Source organism: Silene latifolia, chromosome 5 (assembly GCF_048544455.1).
Source record: "Silene latifolia isolate original U9 population chromosome 5, ASM4854445v1, whole genome shotgun sequence".
In the NCBI taxonomy this organism is placed as follows: domain Eukaryota; kingdom Viridiplantae; phylum Streptophyta; class Magnoliopsida; order Caryophyllales; family Caryophyllaceae; genus Silene; species Silene latifolia.
This window is the reverse complement of record NC_133530.1, coordinates 35127652-35147661: the sequence shown is the minus strand read 5'-3', so window position 1 is coordinate 35147661 and position 20010 is coordinate 35127652. Positions and strand designations below refer to the sequence as shown.

The 20010-nt window shown below is 37.5% G+C and overlaps 2 protein-coding genes across 5 annotated transcripts; one reads left to right on the top strand and one right to left on the bottom strand.

The window, feature by feature from the left end:
• Positions 1–4766: 4766 nt before the first annotated feature.
• On the top strand, positions 4767–12715 carry LOC141657249 (peptide chain release factor PrfB3, chloroplastic). Of its 4 annotated transcripts, none has more exons than XM_074464411.1 (6): positions 8523–8635; positions 10735–10952; positions 11105–11305; positions 11480–11689; positions 11969–12146; positions 12340–12715. In XM_074464411.1, exons 2-6 carry the CDS (start codon positions 10737–10739, stop codon positions 12627–12629), a joined length of 1095 nt encoding a protein of 364 aa, XP_074320512.1. In that variant the 5' UTR covers positions 8523–8635; positions 10735–10736; the 3' UTR covers positions 12630–12715. The 4 variants fall into 4 exon arrangements, 2 of the variants coding, with proteins under 2 accessions (XP_074320512.1, XP_074320511.1); XM_074464410.1 differs by lacking the exon at positions 8523–8635 and adding an exon at positions 10004–10269; XR_012548694.1 differs by lacking the exons at positions 10735–10952; positions 11105–11305; positions 11480–11689; positions 11969–12146; positions 12340–12715 and adding exons at positions 4767–6715; positions 7556–7638; positions 9199–9530 and having other exon boundaries at positions 8525–8635.
• A 1060-nt stretch (positions 12716–13775) lies between these two features.
• Positions 13776–18842, bottom strand: LOC141657248 (uncharacterized). Its single transcript, XM_074464409.1, has 7 exons — positions 18789–18842; positions 18204–18333; positions 17898–17945; positions 15683–16640; positions 14980–15011; positions 14858–14887; positions 13776–14773 (listed from the first exon to the last, which is right to left on the bottom strand). Exons 2-7 carry the CDS (start codon positions 18266–18268, stop codon positions 13993–13995), a joined length of 1914 nt encoding a protein of 637 aa, XP_074320510.1. The 5' UTR covers positions 18269–18333; positions 18789–18842; the 3' UTR covers positions 13776–13992.
• Between the last annotated feature and the right edge of the window lie 1168 nt (positions 18843–20010).

Sequence of the window (20010 nt, the reverse complement as noted above, 5' to 3'; positions counted from 1 at the left end):
CAGTGGGGGTTTTAAAAGAGGTCGATCGAGTAAAGCATGTGCTCGATCGAACGAAAACATCACTGAAAAGCTCTCGATCGACAGGAAAGATGCTCGATCGAGAGGAAAAACAAGCTGAAACTTTAAAACCCTCGTGAAAATCGATTTGACGAAACAAAAGCATATCAATTTTGATCAAAACCGCATCAAATCAAATTTACAATGCTCAAAACTTGACATATTGCTACAATCTCCGTATAAAATAACAATATGTAAAATGAAACGAAAGCAAAAGATCTGCCGTGTGAAAACATGACACGGTTTTCAAAACAGAAAACAACCGAAATGAAAATTCTAGCCGCACGGTTTTCTAGACAAAACAAGATCGTCTCAAATCGTTTTTATGAAAAATCACAATGAAAATTTACGTGGCCTCGCTCTGATACCACTTGTGGGAAATATCCGTAAAATTCCCTTAAATTTTAGGACTATAACGTAAATTTAACATGCGATTTATGGTCATAAACGAAATACAATAGAGAAACGATAAGGAACAAGAATTAACCTCGGGTCCTTTGAGATGCGGCCTAAGAAGAGAAATCAAAGTAGATTTCCTCCTAATCGTTGCACCCAAGACCGTCTGAGACTATGCCCCTTGTGCTAGAATGTATTCTCTAATTGCCTTGCAATATCGAGAGAATTATTGTGAGTTTTGCTAGATGAGAGATCTAGGTTTCAGAGGAAATTTTTCCAAAACCCTAGTTTTGAGACAAATGAATCAGTTCAGGCAAAAGGAGAGAATTGCTCTCCTTTTGTTAAGCTCGGCCAAACCGTGAGCCCTCATGGGGAAGTGGGCTTCCACTTCCTCTTAATTTTAACTCGTGGTCTGGCTCGAAATTGCTAAATGTATATGACGCGGTTTCATTATAAATTGTCATCGGTTATCGGTTATTAAAACATCAACTAATAACACGGATTAGTTGAAATATTAATACATGTCCGACAAAGACAATATTGTATAATTAATTCAATATACATTAATCAAATATAATCGTTTATATTTAATTTACGAATTAACTGCTTAATTCGCCTTAGCCATTAATATTTAATCCGTATTAAATAAATATCTCATCATCGCGTTTGACTAATTACTAGTCAATAACTCCGACTAATTGGTTAGTCATATTAGGCATCAACATGACTGTATTTTCATACTGTCACATCTCTCAAACGTATCCTATAGGTGTGACTTTTAGGGACCAGTTGATCACCGCCATCTGTATGACAATAACGTCAAACTTATCTAGCAAGCCAACCGTTATTGATAAACGTGGACCAACTGATTATAATACAAAAGTATACCCTTTGATCCTTTTAGAAATTTATAAGTCCTTGCACTAACTGTAAAGGACACCAGCCCCAACAGTCCTTGGCTCTTACCCTCGAGTCACCTTAGCGTCGCCCTTCCCGACGGCAGGTCCTTGGCCCGAATCCTTTCGAGCCGCCTCGACGTCGCTTGGGTCTCCAGGTTATAATCTTCGATTGACCTGGGGGCTCTACTTTGACTTTCGCCCTGTCCAAGTCTCAGTCAAAGTGGGGGCTCTGTAGATACCCAGTATCTTCTGAGACTCCAAGAGTATCTGCTGAGACTCCAACAAACACCCGATAATTATCGAACTACAACATGCTTAGGAATCGCAGCGTATGATTGACAGTTTGTGTACAACTTTACGTCGGAAAACTTAAAACGATTTCGAAAATAAAACTTTTCAATACCTGGAGTGTTTAATGCATGACGACGGGGTCGCAATGACACTAACTAGAGTCAAAACCGACACCGGACCAAAAACCGACTCAAAAACTCAAATCCCGACTCCAACAACGAGTCAAACCGAGTCAAACACAAAAAAACAAACCATTCAAATGCTTCTATGTTAAGATTTCCCGGAATCTTACATAGTCAAGTACCAAACATGTTCATCCAAATCCTAGGATAGAACAAATCATGATTGCATTCGTGTGATAGTGACAAGACACCTCGAAGACGTGCGACATGGCTCGCGCCTCTTTGATCATCCTAGGTGGCCACGTCGCTCAAAACTCACACAACCACTCATTTTCCTTTAAATACTCCTCAAATGCCACCATTTGAGAGTTAGCGAGTGTTCGCCCACTCTTTTCTCTCTAAAAATTCTAGACTCGACTTCCTAAGTCACAATCCGACACGTGTTTACGACCTACCGATCGTAAACACAAGCCTAACACATTGTTTGGTACCGTCATCGTGCATTAAATCACTTGACCGACCATCTCGACCACTACACCATCACTAAACTTAACAAAACACTCTTTTTACTTACCAAAACGGTTTTAAACCGAGTTTTCCGACCAAACGAGTTGATACACTTACGTCGATTTCTCGCCATAAGCCTAGCGTGTAAGTATGAGGGTGTAAAAAATATTCTTTTATCATGTTTTCATTTGTTTCATGACTATAAGATGGTAAATCATGCATAACATGATCCAAAACATGAGAAGAATGAGCCAAAACCGGATTTTTGGTTGAGGCAGAGGCTACTTACGTAGCACACAGGCTCGCGCCTAAAGCAGCCTGTCTCATCCTTAAATCCAAACCGTGTTTGGTCTCTTTATCTCCTTTATTTTTATTTCATATTTGTAATCGGTTTTTACCATTTCAAGTATTTTCAAACCATTTTTACAAGTTTTTAGCCATAAAACATTTTTCACCCTTGGTTCTTAATACCATGACGGTTGAATCCGTGTTTCGGTGCTAATATTTGGTTAATTACATTTTAAAAGGTATTTTAAAGCCTTTTATTTCATTTCTTTACATTTCAAAACAAATGTATTAGTCACCAATACAAAGTCATCCTTGGTTCACATACCATGTCGGATTTTAACCCGAGTACGATGATGAATATTGACTAATTATATTCAAATGAACTTAAAACAATTAGTTCATAATCATTTTCAAAACTATTCATGTCAAGCTTGCAAAATCGAACCCGACATCGAATATCGCCAAAACAATGACGATTGTTCAAGTCTCGTTCTTCAAACCAACACAAAAGCGGCCTAAACGGCCTTTTCAAAACAAAACGGGTTCAAATACCCATTTTTCAACACGTTTTATAAACGTTTTCAAGGGTCGGACACGTCTTTCATCGTTGATCGACCCGCGCCTAAACAGAAGCACTCCTTTTTCTATTTTCAAACCAGGGCGACCCTTTTTGCATCGCCAATAGGCTCGCGCCTCTTCTAGTGCGATGCGATGTCTGTTCCCTTTCCAAAGACTAGTTTAGGGCGATCCATTGCGTTAACCCGAATACAGGACGGATCAGATGACTAATTCGCTCATTCAAACACCACATTTGCAAAACGCCTTACTAAGAATGGATCACGTTATGCACCATAAACCTAATTCGGTAAATGGATGTTTAATTTCCGTCTTGCATGCAAATCAACCATAAATCCAACTCGACATCTTATACTTGATATTTGGATTAAATCAAACCGACGTAGAAAGCTCACATGTTAGGTTTAAACAAGTGGACGCGCATTCATGCATTTAAACCGTTTTATCAATTTTTGCATTAAACCAACCAAGATCGATCGATGAGGCGCTCATGCGCTGGCGAGATTGATATCGATTAAAGGGCTTCCCAATACGTACCTTCACCTCTTATTCAGAAACTTTGGGTAGTGGACGACCTTATCCAGGACGTACGAGAGTCATTCTAGAGATAGGATGCTAAAGAGGCACGGTACCTATGTCAAAGCTTGTTTTGTGCTTCGTTTGACCGAGGTATAAAGTGATTCGAACGGGTTCCAAGCATCCCACAAATGCTTGGTGGCGACTCCGAACATCTCTAATCGTTTCGAGACCCTTACCGAGACGAAATTGACCGATCTAAAACGATCCGGTCGAAAGCATTCTTACGCCGCCGAGCGTGGCTTTCAAAAGACCGCTATGCGTCCAACAGATCGGCTTGGCGTGTAGGTGGCTATGTCCACAGCAGTCGGAGGAATTTTGCGTCAAAGCAATCTTGCAAGGGTTTTGTGAAAGAGAGGAAGAGAAAGAAGAGCGGGAGGATTGGTGAAGGTCGTGGTGGTGAACGTTGGTGGAGTAATAGAGGTGTAAATGGGTTATGAAGGGTGATGAAGGTGGTTGGCTTGGTTGAAGGTAGTGATGGGCTGGTGGTTGGTGATGAAATTTAGTGTTAATGGAGGAGGTAGAAGGAGGTTTATGGTTAATGGAGGAGGATGAAGGAGGTTAACAAAAAAGAAAGGATTGACCTGATGGTTTACCGGTTCTTGTAGGTGAATAATTACCAAAGTGCAATATGAGCTAATAAGGGCAATAACATGGTTTATTTTGAGTTAAATTGATGTTCGCATTACTAGGAGAAGATGAACTATAGTTTGGATTATTCTTGTTAAATAATTATTTTTCAAATGAGACAAATCTTAAGTAGGTGTTTTTTTTTTACTTAAACCTTAAAATAATTATTTTTCTTTTTATTAATAGTATTTCAAATATAATATTTTTTTTAATATTTTAATACTCCGTAATACTTTTGGGTTATCTCTAACTCATTGGGTAAATGGGTTGGGTCGGGTTGGGTTTCAACCATAAAATAACGGGTCATTTCAAATTTGGGTAATTTTGAATCGGGGGTTAAAATTTACGGTCTTTAACCATTAAAAAAATCGGACAGGATTTACGGGTCAGGTTTTAACACGGACAGCCTATAGGCGATTGCCTCGTTCGGCAATAGAACGTCAGAAGTTTCGATCTAATTCTGAATCAGAAGAATTAAACGAGCTTCAAATTTTAATCCGCAGTCATATTTCCTTTCAACATTGAAATTAATTCTCAATCAGAAGTTCCCATTATTCCCCAGGTAACACCATTTTCAATTGATTTTTTACTTTGGGATTTCATTCTTAGATTATTTTCATGTAACTCTGCAAAGATCACAACTTTATCAAATTAGCAAATGACCCATTTACACAAATTAAGATTGTATCCTGTTCTCAGATGGGTTTCCTATAATTTCTCATGTTATAGATTATTTGGTAGTGTAGCTCTTAATGAAATTAATGGTGAAAGTAGGCGTAGGACTCCACAAACTGTGAAAAAGAAGGTTGAAGCTGCTTTGTTAGAATACTTGCAGTATACTAGAACCTTTATTTTTTCAGATGCCGAACATATGAGTAAAAACTCGCCACATTTTGTGAAAAAACTAGTTGAGAAGGTTCGTTACGAGTCTGATGTTAGACGGTCTATGACGCGTTTCTTGAATTACCATCCCATCAATGAGTTTGAGCCTTTCTTTGAGAGTATAGGGTTGGAACCTTCGGAGTTTGGTGCTCTTCTTCCGCGTAAATTGATGTTTTTGAGTGATGTGGATGGTTTGCTTGATAACTATCATGTTTTGTGTGAATATGGTATTGATCGGGCTCACATAGGGAAGATATATAGAGAAGCGAGAGAAGTGTTTCGGTATGATCAGGGGGTTTTGCAGTCCAATCTACAAGCTTTTGAAGAAGTTGGGATAAGTCAGGATGTTGTTTCTAGAGCTGTCAGCTTTAATCCTAGTCTTTTGATTAATGGCATGAGTGAAGAGTTCCTTAAGTTGGTTAGAAAGTTGAAGTGTTTGGGCTGTGAAAATTGTTGGGTTGAGCAAAAGTTCGTTGAATTTACTACTTATAATTGGAGACAAATCAGTCACTTGTTACAGTTGTTACAGTATTTGGGTTGTAATGATGAGGATATCTCAAAGTTGGTTGGTCAACGTCCAGGGATTCTATTTGATCATTCAGGTAGACCGACATTATTATTGATAGGATTCCTGTTAAAATTCGGGTCCAGTAGATCTGATATATGTTCAATTTTGTTGCGGTTCCCACAAGTTAAAGTCGAGAAATTTGTTTGGAATTTGAGGCGTGCTTTTGAGCTGCTTTTTGATATAGAGATGGATGCAGTGAATATTGGTAGGATTATTCGTGAACATTTCACATGGATTGGTACATGCTCACTAAAGAAAGCAAGTAGCGTTCTTTTTTATTTGAACACTGGAAAGAAACACATGTGTCGAATCATCGTGGCAAATCCTCTGGAACTTAAGAAGTGGACCCTCGGAGCAAAAATTGAACGTTTACCCGAGACAAGGGAAATGCGTCGGAGGGCTAAAATAAAGTTCTTAACAAGCGTTGGCTTCGTAGAAAATTCAAAAGAAATAGAAAAAACTCTTATGGTATGCCATGGTAAAGGCGATGAACTCCCCGAGAGATTTGATTGTTTTGTCAAAGCTGGTCTCAGTGAGAGTGATGTTGCCAAAATGATCAGAACAGCTCCTCGAATTCTCAATCAGTCAATAGAACTTCTTGAGGCCAAAATTAGTGTGCTTGTTAATGAATTAGGGTATCCACTGTCAAGCCTAAAGTCTTACCCATTTTTTTTGTCTTGTTCAATGGACCGGGTGAAGCTCAGATGTGCAATGTACAGGTGGCTTATCGATCAAAATGTTGTTCGCTCCACGTTGTCTTTGGGCACTATCCTTGGATGCACAGAATCTCTTTTCATTAACAAGTATGTAAATAGACATCCTTTAGGCCCTCAAGTATGGCAAGAATATAAGCAGACGTGTATTACATTATTGTGACTTAAGCCGATTTTGTACTTGGGTCATGACAATCCAGAGCAGGCCAGGTAATCACCAGACCTTCTCAGTTTCTATTTTGTGATTTTGCTTGGTTTTTAAATTTAGGATTGCTTATTTTCATTTTTAATGGAGCGAAATACCCGCCTTTCTTCTGTTCTACATTATGATGTATGGAGTAATAAAGAAAATTGTTTTTTCGTCGTTGCAACAAGACCACCATGTTACTTTTAGGCCTTTTGCTTTATTTCTTCTTGGCCGCCTTTTTGGTGTCCCATAATTTTGATTGAATGATTTGGCAGTTCTTGGGTATCTTTAAATTAGAGTATTTTCCTGGTCAACGTCAACTGTAATAGTCTCTAGAACAATTACTTCATTTCAACAACTTATCCCCATTCGAATTCTTTTGTGGTGGAGGAAAAGTGAAATGGTCTTTGGAAACCATAAATTTATACCTGCAATAATAAAGAGAGAGGAACAAAATATTGAGTGGTACAATTTCTCGTAGATTTCTCGATTCCACCCTAAAGGCTAGGGTTTTGATAGTGACTACGACTCTATGAGGGTCTTATCGACTTAATCCCGTTGGGAGATGATGGTGCCTTTTTGTGACTTATTTCATCCTACCTACAATTTGGTAGTGCGAGATGGGGTTGTTTGACTTTATCCCTATGCTCCCTCCAAACCCTAGAGACAAAATTTGCATATTGATTTGTCACACAATGTTAATTTCAACAATAATTTCATATAACAAACACTACTATAGTCCTGTCCTATAATGCCTTAGTACATTATTATGTAGAAAAATATAGTCTTGCAGTTGTAGATGTTATGAAAATAGAGCCTGTGTATTTATCATGTTTTGTACTTGTCACTGCCGGTTATTGCAGCTATTACCTACCAAATAATTCCAGCTGATACACAGCATGCTGAAATTCCACTCGCTGCCTTTTGCTCAACATACCAGCACAAGGTTTCAGTTTCTAGTTTACTTTTGTATTATTGCTGCTGTGCTTTTTGATGTTGCAAATTGCGATGCAACTTTCATTATGGGTAATCTGGAAACAGCTTCTATGCCCTCCCGACAGTAGTATGGCTGCTTAACGGGTAGATGGGGTTTGAGGAACCGGGGTTATGTTGTATTTTAGTAACCTATAAGCATAAAATCTACTCCCTCCAATTCGCTATAATGTTCCCTCTTTCCCGAAACGGATTATTCAAGTAATGTTCCCCTTTCTTTTTTTGGTAACTTTTACTCTTATTTTATTCATCCATCTCTCCTATCACCAAACTCCACACAACTCTTTTACTTCTATTTTATTACTTTCCTTAATGTTTTGGCCCCACAACTCTTTATTTAACTCCTAATAATTCATTCCTCTCTCTTATCACCAACCCCACCAATGTCCTTTATTCATTTTTAATAGTATTCCTTAAGTATCGTGCCAAAGACAAAGGGGAACATATAGCGAATAAGAGGGAGTATCTTATTGTGCACTTTTAAAGCAAGCATGATTGTCCTGCGATTTGGTTTTGTTTTGAGTGCACCCTATTCATGTCTTTTTAACTTACATTTTGTAAAATTAAAGGATTGGGAGAAAAATACTTTAATTTTAGTAATTTGGCAATCATATTTTTGGGAAAGAATAAGAGAACAAATTGTTTAGTTCACTTCTTTGAATTCGATATGATATATCAAGATTAAATTTTATATGTTTTTATTGATTGTGTGCTCTTGAATCTCGATCATTCTTTTTTCTCGCATTCTAATTCTATTCTGCCAATCACTGTTGATTATGTATCCTATATTATTTTTCCCCTGTGGATACCCCAGCTGATCATTTAAAGGGTGTATGCAGGGAGTAGGTCGCCTCTTGCACATGGAATTGAGAAAGTGACTTCAGGATGTTGGCATAGGGACAATTTTGTGCTGGGGTGACACGGAATCTGAAGGCTTTTGGCAGAAGCAGGTAATAGATCAATACTTCATGGTATAGTAAATTCAATATGACTGGTGCAAACTTTGCCTCAAAAGGCTCAAATGATCTTGGTTTACATCTTGAACGATTTTGCTTATCTTGTACAGTAGTGATTTAATGATATAGTTACATTGATTAATTTTGGTAGCTTCTACCAAGAGAATGATATAGTTACAGTTGCAGAAAAATAATGTAGCTAAAATATTGGTCAAATAAGATACCCGAAATGCGTTGCCAAACATAGCCTAACATTGAAATTAAAGGCTATTTGCAATGTTCAGTCAGATGTCAGTATATCACAGCTTTTGAACTTGGCAATTGGCATATGGATCTCTTTCTTTATGTGTTTTATCAACCTGACGATTATATTTTCGAAAGCTTTTGTAATTTAATATGTTAATCATCCATATCCATACATAACTGTATAAGGGCCATCCCAAGTTCCCATTTCCCAACACTGTTAACAGAAGGATTTTGCTCGTGTTTTTTTTTTAACATGTTAGAAATCTGCAGTGCTTTATCCACTTGAGATGCATGCCTGTTTCTGAATTCAGGTAAATGTTTGTTTGGGGGAAGTAGTTGAAATCGCGAACAATTTTTGTAGCAAGTGAAGAACCATTGGTAGCTGTGAAGAGCGGGATTCGGACATTTAGTAGTGACTGGTTTATGAACCGTATAATGAAGCAAGAACCCTTCGAGATCTACAATGATCTACTCTATACTTTACTTGCTCATTCCCTTTAGAATTGATCTTAGGCTAGAACTGTAATTATAATTTTGTTTCAGAATCCCTCGATAGTTATTCGACCTCCTTGTACTTGGGAGCAGCAGCATACAATTGTAAATTTTTCCTGTTCCTGTTTAACCTAAATTGTTGAACACACGACACGACTTCTTTACTATCTCAGTCTAATTTTCCTGTCTTAAATTACTCTCGTATTTTACTACCTCTTTATTAACAGATCAAAATTTGTAAATATCATGAGAGGATGATGTGTTAGAAAATAAAAGTATTGAGACACAACATGAGATACGAAAGTGGGACAAAAGATCCATACACAGGATGATGTGTTAAAAATACCTTTGTGCCCTCTTAAATTCATTATGACCTTGTGTTCTTAATACTACGTCAATAAAGTAGCAAGAAATTCTCATTTAAGATGGCATTATCCGTCTAAAACTTAAAACGGGTCAAACACATACCAAATCACAGGGTAAGTTGCCCAGGAAATGCCAAAAGTTTTGTCTCTATTACTACCAAGTGGTAGTATTTGACCCGTTATAAGTTTAAGACGGATGAGTAAGTAGGTGATATTTACTAACCACATAAGCTTAAAATAGAAATGGAGAAAGAATTAAAGGGTAACAGCCCTAGAATTAAAGGGTAAAGTAGTTTGTGGTGATAATTAAAGGTTAGGAAAGATGGGGGGATGGATAAGGTGAGAAGTGAAGTGTTTGAAGTGCAAAACCAAAAATGGCGGCAGAGTACTGTAGTCAACCTATGTCCATGAACATGAGCTCCAACTGCCAACACCCTTTCCGAACCCGAACCCGAACCCGTTCTTATTCCTCAGTTAAAGCTTCTCAGTCCAGCGATGACAAGGATAAATTCTTCAAACAACTCGGTTTGTTCCCTTCAACTCTTTCTCTCTTCATTTTGTTTTTATTTATTTATTTAACTTGTAACGAACAAACGGTAGCTTACACTAGATTATCTGAGCTTGAATTGCTGCTTATCTTATTTTTGTCTGGTGCTCAATTCTGCAGATTATAGTTTATTAGTGAGTGTATTATGTTTAGTATCTTCATCTTAGATGGTTTTTTATAACTGGAACTGGGTTTTGTGAACCCCAGCAACAACATTCCCCCAGTGGCTCAATGGCTCCCACAAACTGCCGGATAAAGGGGGATCGGATGTACGCAACCTTACCCTTGTGATAGCAACGCGCAGAGTCTGTTTCCGGACAGTGCTTACACTTTTTTTCCTTGTTGATATGGTTCTTTGAAACTGTTATATTAGTTATGCAGATATGTTACTTTTTTTGGTGGATTTTTTCTACATTACGTAAAGGTAGCTTTGTTTCATCTAGGAATGTTTTCTCTGAGGAAGAAGATTGAAGATATTGTTCTACGTGCTGAGATGTTGGGACCACCAGCGTTACAGCTTGAAGAAGACAAGCGAATTAGGAGAGAAGAAAAGATCCGTGAATACAACCTCTGGGATGATCCTGTGAAATCTGATGAAATGCTTGGTGAATTTGCTAATAGCGCCAAAGTCGTTGATGCTCTCAAAGATCTTAGATATAAGGTGATACTCAGCTTGCTCTTTCGTATATACTCCTAACAACCTACATAATACTTCTTTCTAATTGATATGCATTTCATTTTTGTATCAAAGACCCTTTTCGCAGTATGTGGGGTTTGTGACTAATTTTTTCATAAGCTAGCTACTATACTCAGATTGAAGAAGCAAAGCTGATAAAGGAGCTGGCAGAATCAGATGCCGTAAACTATAGGCTGTTTAAGCAAGCATATATGTCATCTGTTGATGCAAGCAATTTCCTGGATTCGTATCAGATGTCCAAGCTGTTTAGAGGATCCTATGACATGCATGGTGCATCAGTTGTTATCAAAGCTGGAGATAGAGGCATATATTCTGAGGTAAATCCTTTTCTACTACTACGTACACAGTATTACCTAATCTTCCTTCTAATATGTGGTATCTGATGGATGCATGAGCATAATGGGTGCTGATTGAAAGAATTACTGCAATAGATTTAGTATTGTTATCTCCTTTTATGGCTTATTAGCCTTCTTACAAGATTCCAAATGCAGATATGGGCAGAACAACTTTTAAACATGTATATTAAATGGGCTGAAAAGAAGGGTCATAAAGGGAGAGTTGTCGACAAGTATTCTTCCAGAGGTGGAGGCATAAAGTCTGCTACCATCGAGTTTGAGTTCGAGTTTGCTTATGGTTATCTAATGGGAGAAAGAGGGGTGCATCGCATGATGGGTTCTGTTAATGGATCTACTCCCCAAGAGGTACTTGTGTTCATTATCCTGCTCATTATCTTACAATGGTTTTTAGCATGTCTTGATGGAAGTATCTTACAATTAGTGAGGAACCTTTTTGCATTGCTCGAAATTGAACTTATTATCAAACTGGTTGAGTTGAAAGTATTTGTAAAAATGGGGTGACTTAGGATTGAGTTTGTTTTAAGGGTTTGGAGAAAGTAAATGTCGAAAATATATTAGTATCATATTAGAAAATTTATTTTATTTCCGTCTTGGATCTAACTGTAACTTCATCTTTATCTGCAGGCTAGCTTAGCAGCTGTAGATGTTACTCCTCTATTTCTTGATACAGTTTCCAACTTAGCCCTAGATGATAAAGATCTTATCGTTTCTTATACGCCGTCAGTTGGAACTGGGAAACAGCCAGTTGCATCTCTTGTTCGCATTCAGCATATTCCTACTGGCATAAATGTGGAATCCTCAGGTCAGTAATAAACTTAAGTCAAATCTGTAGTTCATAATGTGAAGCCCTAGATTAATCAGGTTAGAGACCAAGTGCTAAATGTTTTATCGTAAAACTCAATGGCGTCTAAGCTGGAAAATGTAGTCTGTAATATTTGCTCTTATGAAAATAAATAATGACATTCCCTTCTGAAGAAAGATGTTTAATATTACAGGTGAGAGAAACAGATTTACGAACAAAGCAAAGGCGCTTAACCGGTTGAAGGCAAAGCTTCTTGTGATAATGTCGGAACAAGGGATATGTGATGTGAGCAGCATCGAGAGGGATGCAATTGTCGACTTATGGAAGCTCGATACTCGGATATACATGTTACAGCCATACAAGGTTGTTGAAGATCTGAAAACTGGAGTTCAGTTACCTGATATAAACTCTGTATTGGACGGAAACGTTGACCAACTTATTGGTGCCCATATCAACATAAGACACGCTGCTCACAAATTCTAGAGCCGTTGTTAGACTAAATAGTCAAGTTAGTGGGAAAGTGTTGCAAATCTTGTTCAATACGTTTTGTATGAGACCGTTCCATAGTAACTACTCCTAGTTAGTAAGTGTAGCTTAGCGCATGGCTAAGGGGAATGAAAACTAGCCTAGGTAGATGGATGACGGATTGTTGTATATTCGGAGATGAGTGTAATTTTACATGTCAAACATTCGTGCAGAAGGAATGTTTCATATACAACAACAACAACCAAAGTTGGCTGGTGTGAGTGGTAAGAAGCGCTCATCTCTTAAACAGTGGTCGGGGTTGGGAGGTCAACCTATTAAATTGCTTCATCTCGAAGGAGATTGCCCCATTTGTCGGTAGGATACTCCTCACAACACCAAAATATACAACAACATCGAGCCTTAATCCCAAAAATGATTTAGGGTCGGTACGTAATATCGTCGCTTTAGAATCGTTTATGGGTGAACCGTGAGCGCACACCTCAAATCCAAATGCCTCTCACTAATCCTCATTTACACGGCACCCATAGTCCCATGAGCTCTCCCACAATATCTATTGCCTCATCAACCTCTACAATCCCATGAGGTCTCCCACAAGCCTTACGCAATTCCTCCTGAAAAGCCTGCACACCCAACGACACTCGATTCACACCCAACCCCATCAACTCCTTCAGCTTTCCAGCATCAAAAGTACCAGGATCCATCTCTATACTTCTCTCAGCATCCGACACCACCCCGAATTTCGCTCTTTACGTCTCAAGCACCTTTGAAACGAGCCTCGGTGGGACTAAAGGAGTACCCCCGCCAAAAAACACAGTTTCAAGAGGTGGGTATTCATCAAAATCTAATCTTGTACCCTTAATCTCCCTACATATCAACTCTACATAATCGACAATGCGAGGATCACCGTCATGGGACTGGTTCATCGACGAGCCTAGAGCGACGATTCTATGTATGGAATAATTCTTTAATTAATTGAAAGAAAAATGACAAGACAATCAATTCTTGAATCACAATTTGATTAAATATAAAATTGACGAGGAATATGTAAAATGCAACTTGGTTTAATGCTGCACTACAACTTCGACGAATTCCTTTTTCATTTTGTAAAACAACACCCAAAACAATGTACTTGAAGAATCCAATTTCGTGTAATACGTAACAAATTGATGTATTTTTTTTTTTTTTTGATAATTCGAAGTAATTAATCGTTCTATACAAGAATTAAGATCTACTCCTATAAACATTTTTCAAACCTGAAACTTTCAATCTAAATTTTAATAAATAAGATAAAATATTATTTGATATATCCTAGCCCGTTCTTCATGCCATAGATGCACTTAAGTTGATTGCTCCTCAAGTGTCAAAAGTATAAAACGGTGACATCCAGGTAGCAATCACCTTCGCCTATTTGCCGAGGAGAATCTTCATTCTTCAAGAAATTTGTTTTGCCCTCTATAGGTTTATGGCCTTGGGACAAATTATCACGAACAAGTGAAACCGTCAGGTGAGCTTTGATGATTAGAAATGAGTCTATTGGTATGGATATCAGAGGTTTCAGCAGTGTCAAGGTGGAATCAGCACCATCTACTAGCACACCGTCATCTTTATCATAGAAGAGGAAATTTGTGAACAACTTGTCCTCGCAGGAACACCTTCCAGGCTCAAAACTGCCATATAGAGCATAAATTTCTCCTTTAATTATGCCCGGGAGACATTTGGCACTTAGTTTAATTTTCACTGCAGCGCATACTGCTTCTGGGAAGATTGAGTAATGGACTGCGGCAAAACCTTGGTCCCCTCTAACAAGGCTGCAAGTGCGCCTTTCGGCAACTAAATTACTTTTGAGATCCAAAGGGTCAACAGTGCCGCGGCTGATAACTGCCTCGCTGATAGCATCCCTGAAATCTACGTTTATAACCAAGGGTAAATCAAACATAGAGAAATGATCCTCCCTAGGGCCATGAACTATTATAGGCATGCCTGATTTATGACATTCTACAGGGCAGGATTTATCTATACTGAGAATGCATTCCGAGCTCAAGCCATTAGTGACATAAACAGAGCCATAGAACTTGAATGGCTTCAAACCTCTGCTACAAACCACTACAGAAAACACCTCGAAACAGGGAGAAGGAATGAGCCTGATACATTAAACCGAAAATTAGTCCACTTCATGATCCTTATACATATTACCAATTTACCATCAAGATATGGGGTCCACATACCGGTTAGTAATATAGTCTTCATCCGAAATGCTGTACATTTTAAGAAAAATTAGAACATGTCAGATTTTTGGCTACTTTTATGATACACAACATATCACTAAGAAAAAATGAGGTCTACGTACCAGTAAGACGAGGTAGATTGCCTGGACTCTACCTGTGCAAAAAGCAGACAGCAAAATTAGGAAACTAATGCAACAACATTGAAATTAAGGGAAGATGGAAAAGGCCTGATGCGGGAGCATCATGGAACGAAATGGGTGGAGCTGGAAACACAGCTGTTTCAATCGTGTAGAGAAAACAGTACTTGGCTAGTGTTCGGGTAGTGTTTAGCTGATATTTAGTTTTTATTATTTGTTATTTATCTTCCCATAATAAAGATATTCTTAGCTTATTATCTAAGATAAGCTAGAGATATAGGATTAGATCTTATTTTATTTAGATTTTATGTTATTCAGTTTTTATTTTATTAGTTTCCTATTTTCCAAGATAGCTTGGAGATGGGATTAGTATAAATAGGGCCTCTTGTAACCCTAATTTTCAGATTATGAGTTTTAATAAAAATCGTTCCCTGTGTGAGAACAATTGAGTTTAAGGCTTGCGAGTTTTGACTTCCCATCTTCCTTGCGAGGATTGGCCCGAGAGTGTAATCGAGTCCGTACCTTGCAAGGCGGAGAGTGAGATTCACATACTATCCTTTATTTTCTGTTCCGATATTCACAAAAGTTACAACACAAAAACATTAATTTCCGCTGCAAGTTTGTGACTCTTGATTCACGTTAGAAGCGTTAAATCGAGTCAATTATACATCAAGGCCTCTTCACGTACCTTATCACTTTCAACTGGATCCTCTTCACTTTCTTCATTACTTTCAGAGTTAGTTCTGTAAAGTTGTTCAGGATATACACTACTCCAAACAACTTGCACACGTATGCGCCCATTTATCCCCACAATATCATTCTTATAGTCTTCGGGTCTGAATTGAACCTTGCCCCCAGCAATTAGTCCAGCGGTATCACCATCATATAATGAGGCTTCAATTTGTAGTGATGAATAAGCGGGGACAACGACCACCGATCTTGATAGATCGATAAAACTCCCGCACTGGACCTTTACACGATTTTCAATCGGCTTACTAAAAAGGGAAGTCGTTTGAGATTTATCGCTAGAAACAGACGATGTTACAGACCCATATAAGTTAGCAAAATGGGAGCAGTTATGTTTCTTGTAGTTGGTTACATCATCCTCCTCCTCCTCCTCCTCCCGTTCATTTTGAAAAAGGTAGGCAGCGTCGTTGCTGAAGAATAAGATGCTTACAGTGGCAGTAACTGCATAGGGGAAAGTTGCATAATTCACTTTTACATAAAAGTCCTTTCTGCCACTAAGCTTAGAGCAATATTCTTCATCCCATCCATCTTTACTACGGGATATATCCAAAGTAATGCTGTCGAGTAGGCGTTGTTTGGAAGAGGCAACAAGGTTGACATGAAGATGGACATAGTCGGATGGTATAATAACAGCATTTTCCAGGTCCTTTTCAACGGTTAGCAACAAGTTGTCACCGGAAACTATAGACTGTGGGTCGGATTCAAATCGGTGGTAGATAGGAAAGGTCCGACCATGCTTATCAATGACCTCAATATCTCCGTAAACTAGACAGTCCTTAGTTAAGCAGCTGCCATGTAAGCTGACATTGAAGATTTCAACAAGTGGGGTAACATGAAGACCTTGGTAACAACATGGTTTAACATCATCATTATCCAAATCATAATCCCAATCTGTATGCCTATCCAAATCAAAGTATGTAGTTTATAAGTCACATAGAATCGATTGTAAAGGAAAAATGGCAAATAAAATGACAACTAGGTTGTCATTCAACAGAGGGACAACTACTGAAATATATGTATGTACAAATGATTTTTCGCAAATAATACGAATTCCGGGATCTAATTCCACAGTATACAAATCAAGGAAATTGTAATTTTAGGGGTTTTTATGCACAATTATACCAAGTTTCATATGATCAATTGCACATATAAAATAGTTAGCGGAATAATGGAATTACAATATACTTGTGTACGACCACCATATTAAGAGCAATAGCAATGGGAGAATTAAAAGAGGAGTTTCATACCCACAAGGAGCTCGTTAACCATTGATTTACAAAATAAGAAGCTCTTTTATGTAGGGATGATTATTAAATGGTTCGGAACGAAAATAGGTTGGACTGCCATACTTTGGTCCTGACCGGACCAGACCGAATATAAAATGGTCCGGTCCAAGGTCCAGTGTAAGGGATAATTTGGTCTTTGGTCCCAAATAGACCGTGTACCGAAATGTGGACCAAATTGGACCGTATATAAAAATTGGTTAGAAAGATTTGTTTCCATATTAACTAACTGAATATTGTACATAGCTTAGCGCCTACGTTAGGGTAAAATTTACCAACCAACTGCCTCTATTATAACACAAATATACACTCTTTTTCATGCATCTTTTATAATCTTATTTATTTAAGTTGCATGCGTAGGCAACTAGCCATCATTTGTCATTTTGTTATTAATGTTTAACAAAAATAATGGTTACATTATTACACAACTTGGTCCAATTCGGTCCCTTTGGTCCAATCCATGTATTTTTATGATCCAACCCCGACAGGGCCGAAGTAAATACGGTCCTGTCCATGGTCCATGTTTTTTATTTTTTTTTAAAGTATGGTCTTCGGTTCAACTCAAACAGCCTAGAACGACGAATAGCCCTAGTTTTATGATACTGGTTTTGGTTTTTAAAGTAAGAAACTGGTTTATGTCTAATGTCAAAAGAGAGGAGAAGAGCGAACCACCAATAGTATAAAACTTTGAGAAATAAAAAGTTTCATAACTAACAATGCATGTGTCTTATGTGTCAATGAAAAAATATGGTATAAAATCACAACCACTGCTATTTCCCTGCTAATCACTAGAAATTTAAGTACTTATTGTAATCTTAGGGCTTATACGCACAATTATACCAAGTTTCATAGGATATAGATTAAAGGACATACCTGGATTGTAATCTAGGTACTCGCGATGGGTACATCTCCATCTCCAATCTGCTTTGATTTTTCTTTTTAGAGTTCTGCTCATTAGTTTAGAAAAAATATAGAAGTGAGATGTTTCTTGTAAAGTCGATATTATAGATGGGTAAATATGACAATCATATCATATTGTTTATTAACTAATCCTAATAAACTATGTTTACTCTTTAGCTTCCTCAGATAATATATTTCTTTTAATACTAGTTCTCTAATTCTTCTTGTAAAAGGTGGAAATCATCATACTCCGTATTTGCTAAAGACTAAGATACTTACAGTGTCAGTTCCAGCATATGGGACTCGGAGATAACGTACTCCAGCATATTCTTCATCCCATCCATCTTTACCACAGGGTATAGCCAAAGTAATGTTGTCGCATAGGCGGAGTTTGGAAGAGGCGACAAGGCTGAAACGAAGATGGAGATCGCTTGATGGTATAGTAACAACATCTCCCAGGTCGTTTTCATGGGTCAACAAGTTGTCACCGGAAACTATAGACTGTGGGTTGGATTCAAGTCGGTGGTACATAAGAAAGACAAGACCACACATATCACGGACCGCAATATCTCCGTAAAGTTGACAGTCATTGGTTAAAGAGCTGCCACGTAGGCTGACATTGAAGAATTTAACAAGTGGTTGTGGGGCAACACGAACATCTTTCAAAAATAGCATAACATCAGCATTAATGGAATCCCAATCCCAATCCCAATCCGAATCCGTATCCGTAACCGTATCCCTATGCGGACTTGTGATGTTTGGGCTACAATCAAAGTATGTAGTATATAAGGCACAATTATACCAAGTTTCATAACATCTACCTGTAATTTTAGGGGTTTATAAGATATAGATCAAAGGACATACCTGTCTGGTAATTTTCTTCCTTGCGATCGGTCCATCTCCATCTCCATCTCCATCTCCATCTCCATCCCTCCCTTTGATTTTTTTTTTTTTTTTTAGGGGTTCTGCTGGTTATTTTAGGGGTTTTTATACTACTGATAATGATGAAGGGGAAGAAATTTAGACCCCGTCAAATTCTGAGTTCTGACCGGCTCGCAAACCCGATCCAACCTGATCCATTTTTAGGGTTAAAATCCGAAAATTTTGACCCGGCGAGGCGGCGACTCATTTGACACAAACCCGAAATGACCCGTTATTTTAGGATCGAGACTCGACCCATTGAATCAAAAGTAAATTAAGAATTTTATTAAAATACTAGAATAGATCCCGCGCGAATGCGCGGTTTTTTAGATAAAAATATTAGATAACTTAACAATTTTACCGTTATAATAACTCCATTTGTAATTTAATTATGATATTTACTTTTAAATATAAAATCGTATCAATGTGTTCATATAAATTGAAAAATATTGTACTCATTTTAAACGGGATAAAATTCTATTGTATAGAATAGTATGACCTAGTTATTTAGGCGGGAAAATTTTAAGAAACTCTTATTCTTTTAGTATAAGGAGGATTAAAATTTATGTATTATATTTGAAAAAATAGTTAAAAAATTATTTTTTTATTACTTAGAAATAGAAATATAATTAAAAATTCAATTTTATATAATTTTTATAACATTTAATAATAAAAACAATTATTAAAAAAAAATATTTTAATAACTATGTTAATGGTTCAATATAATTAATGTAAACATTGAATATGATTAAATATTAATTTTAAATATGTTTTATATTTAAAAAAAAAAATTGATCAAAAAATCGTTAAAAAAAGGCGTTCGAAATTATTTCTTGACCCGTGACCCATATGACCCGACCCGTATTCGACCCGGCCCGTATTTTGACTCGACCCATATGACCCAACCTGGGACCCGACCCGTTTGACAGGTCTAGGAAGAATCCACCGGCTTGACAAAATTCGGGTTCACGTTCTCGTTCGTTCTTTTTTTTTTTTACAACCAAGCTGTGTTAGACCATATTTATCAGTTGTTCCTGCAACTCTACTTAGACCTAGTTCCTATATTAAAATATTAATATATATTTTTAACCTACTTACAAGACCTAGTTCCTGATTTTGTTACTTTATCAAGCCCTACTTAGGCCTAGTTCCCCATTTTTTTTTT

What these genes read in the sequence shown, in the direction of transcription:
- LOC141657249 (XM_074464410.1), top strand. Translation starts at nt 10,119, where the DNA reads ATGGCGGCAGAGTACTGTAGTCAACCTATGTCCATGAACATGAGCTCC. An exon ending in TCAAAGATCTTAGATATAAG is followed by an intron (nt 10,953 to 11,104) that starts GTGATACTCAGC and finishes TACTATACTCAG; the next exon opens with ATTGAAGAAGCAAAGCTGAT. An exon ending in ATGGATCTACTCCCCAAGAG is followed by an intron (nt 11,690 to 11,968) that starts GTACTTGTGTTC and finishes CTTTATCTGCAG; the next exon opens with GCTAGCTTAGCAGCTGTAGA.
- LOC141657248 (XM_074464409.1), bottom strand. Translation starts at nt 18,268, where the DNA reads ATGGATGGGATGAAGAATATGCTGGAGTACGTTATCTCCGAGTCCCAT. An exon ending in GTACCTAGATTACAATCCAG is followed by an intron (nt 16,641 to 17,897) that starts GTATGTCCTTTA and finishes TGATTTGGATAG; the next exon opens with GCATACAGATTGGGATTATG. An exon ending in CAATCTACCTCGTCTTACTG is followed by an intron (nt 14,888 to 14,979) that starts GTACGTAGACCT and finishes TAAAATGTACAG; the next exon opens with CATTTCGGATGAAGACTATA.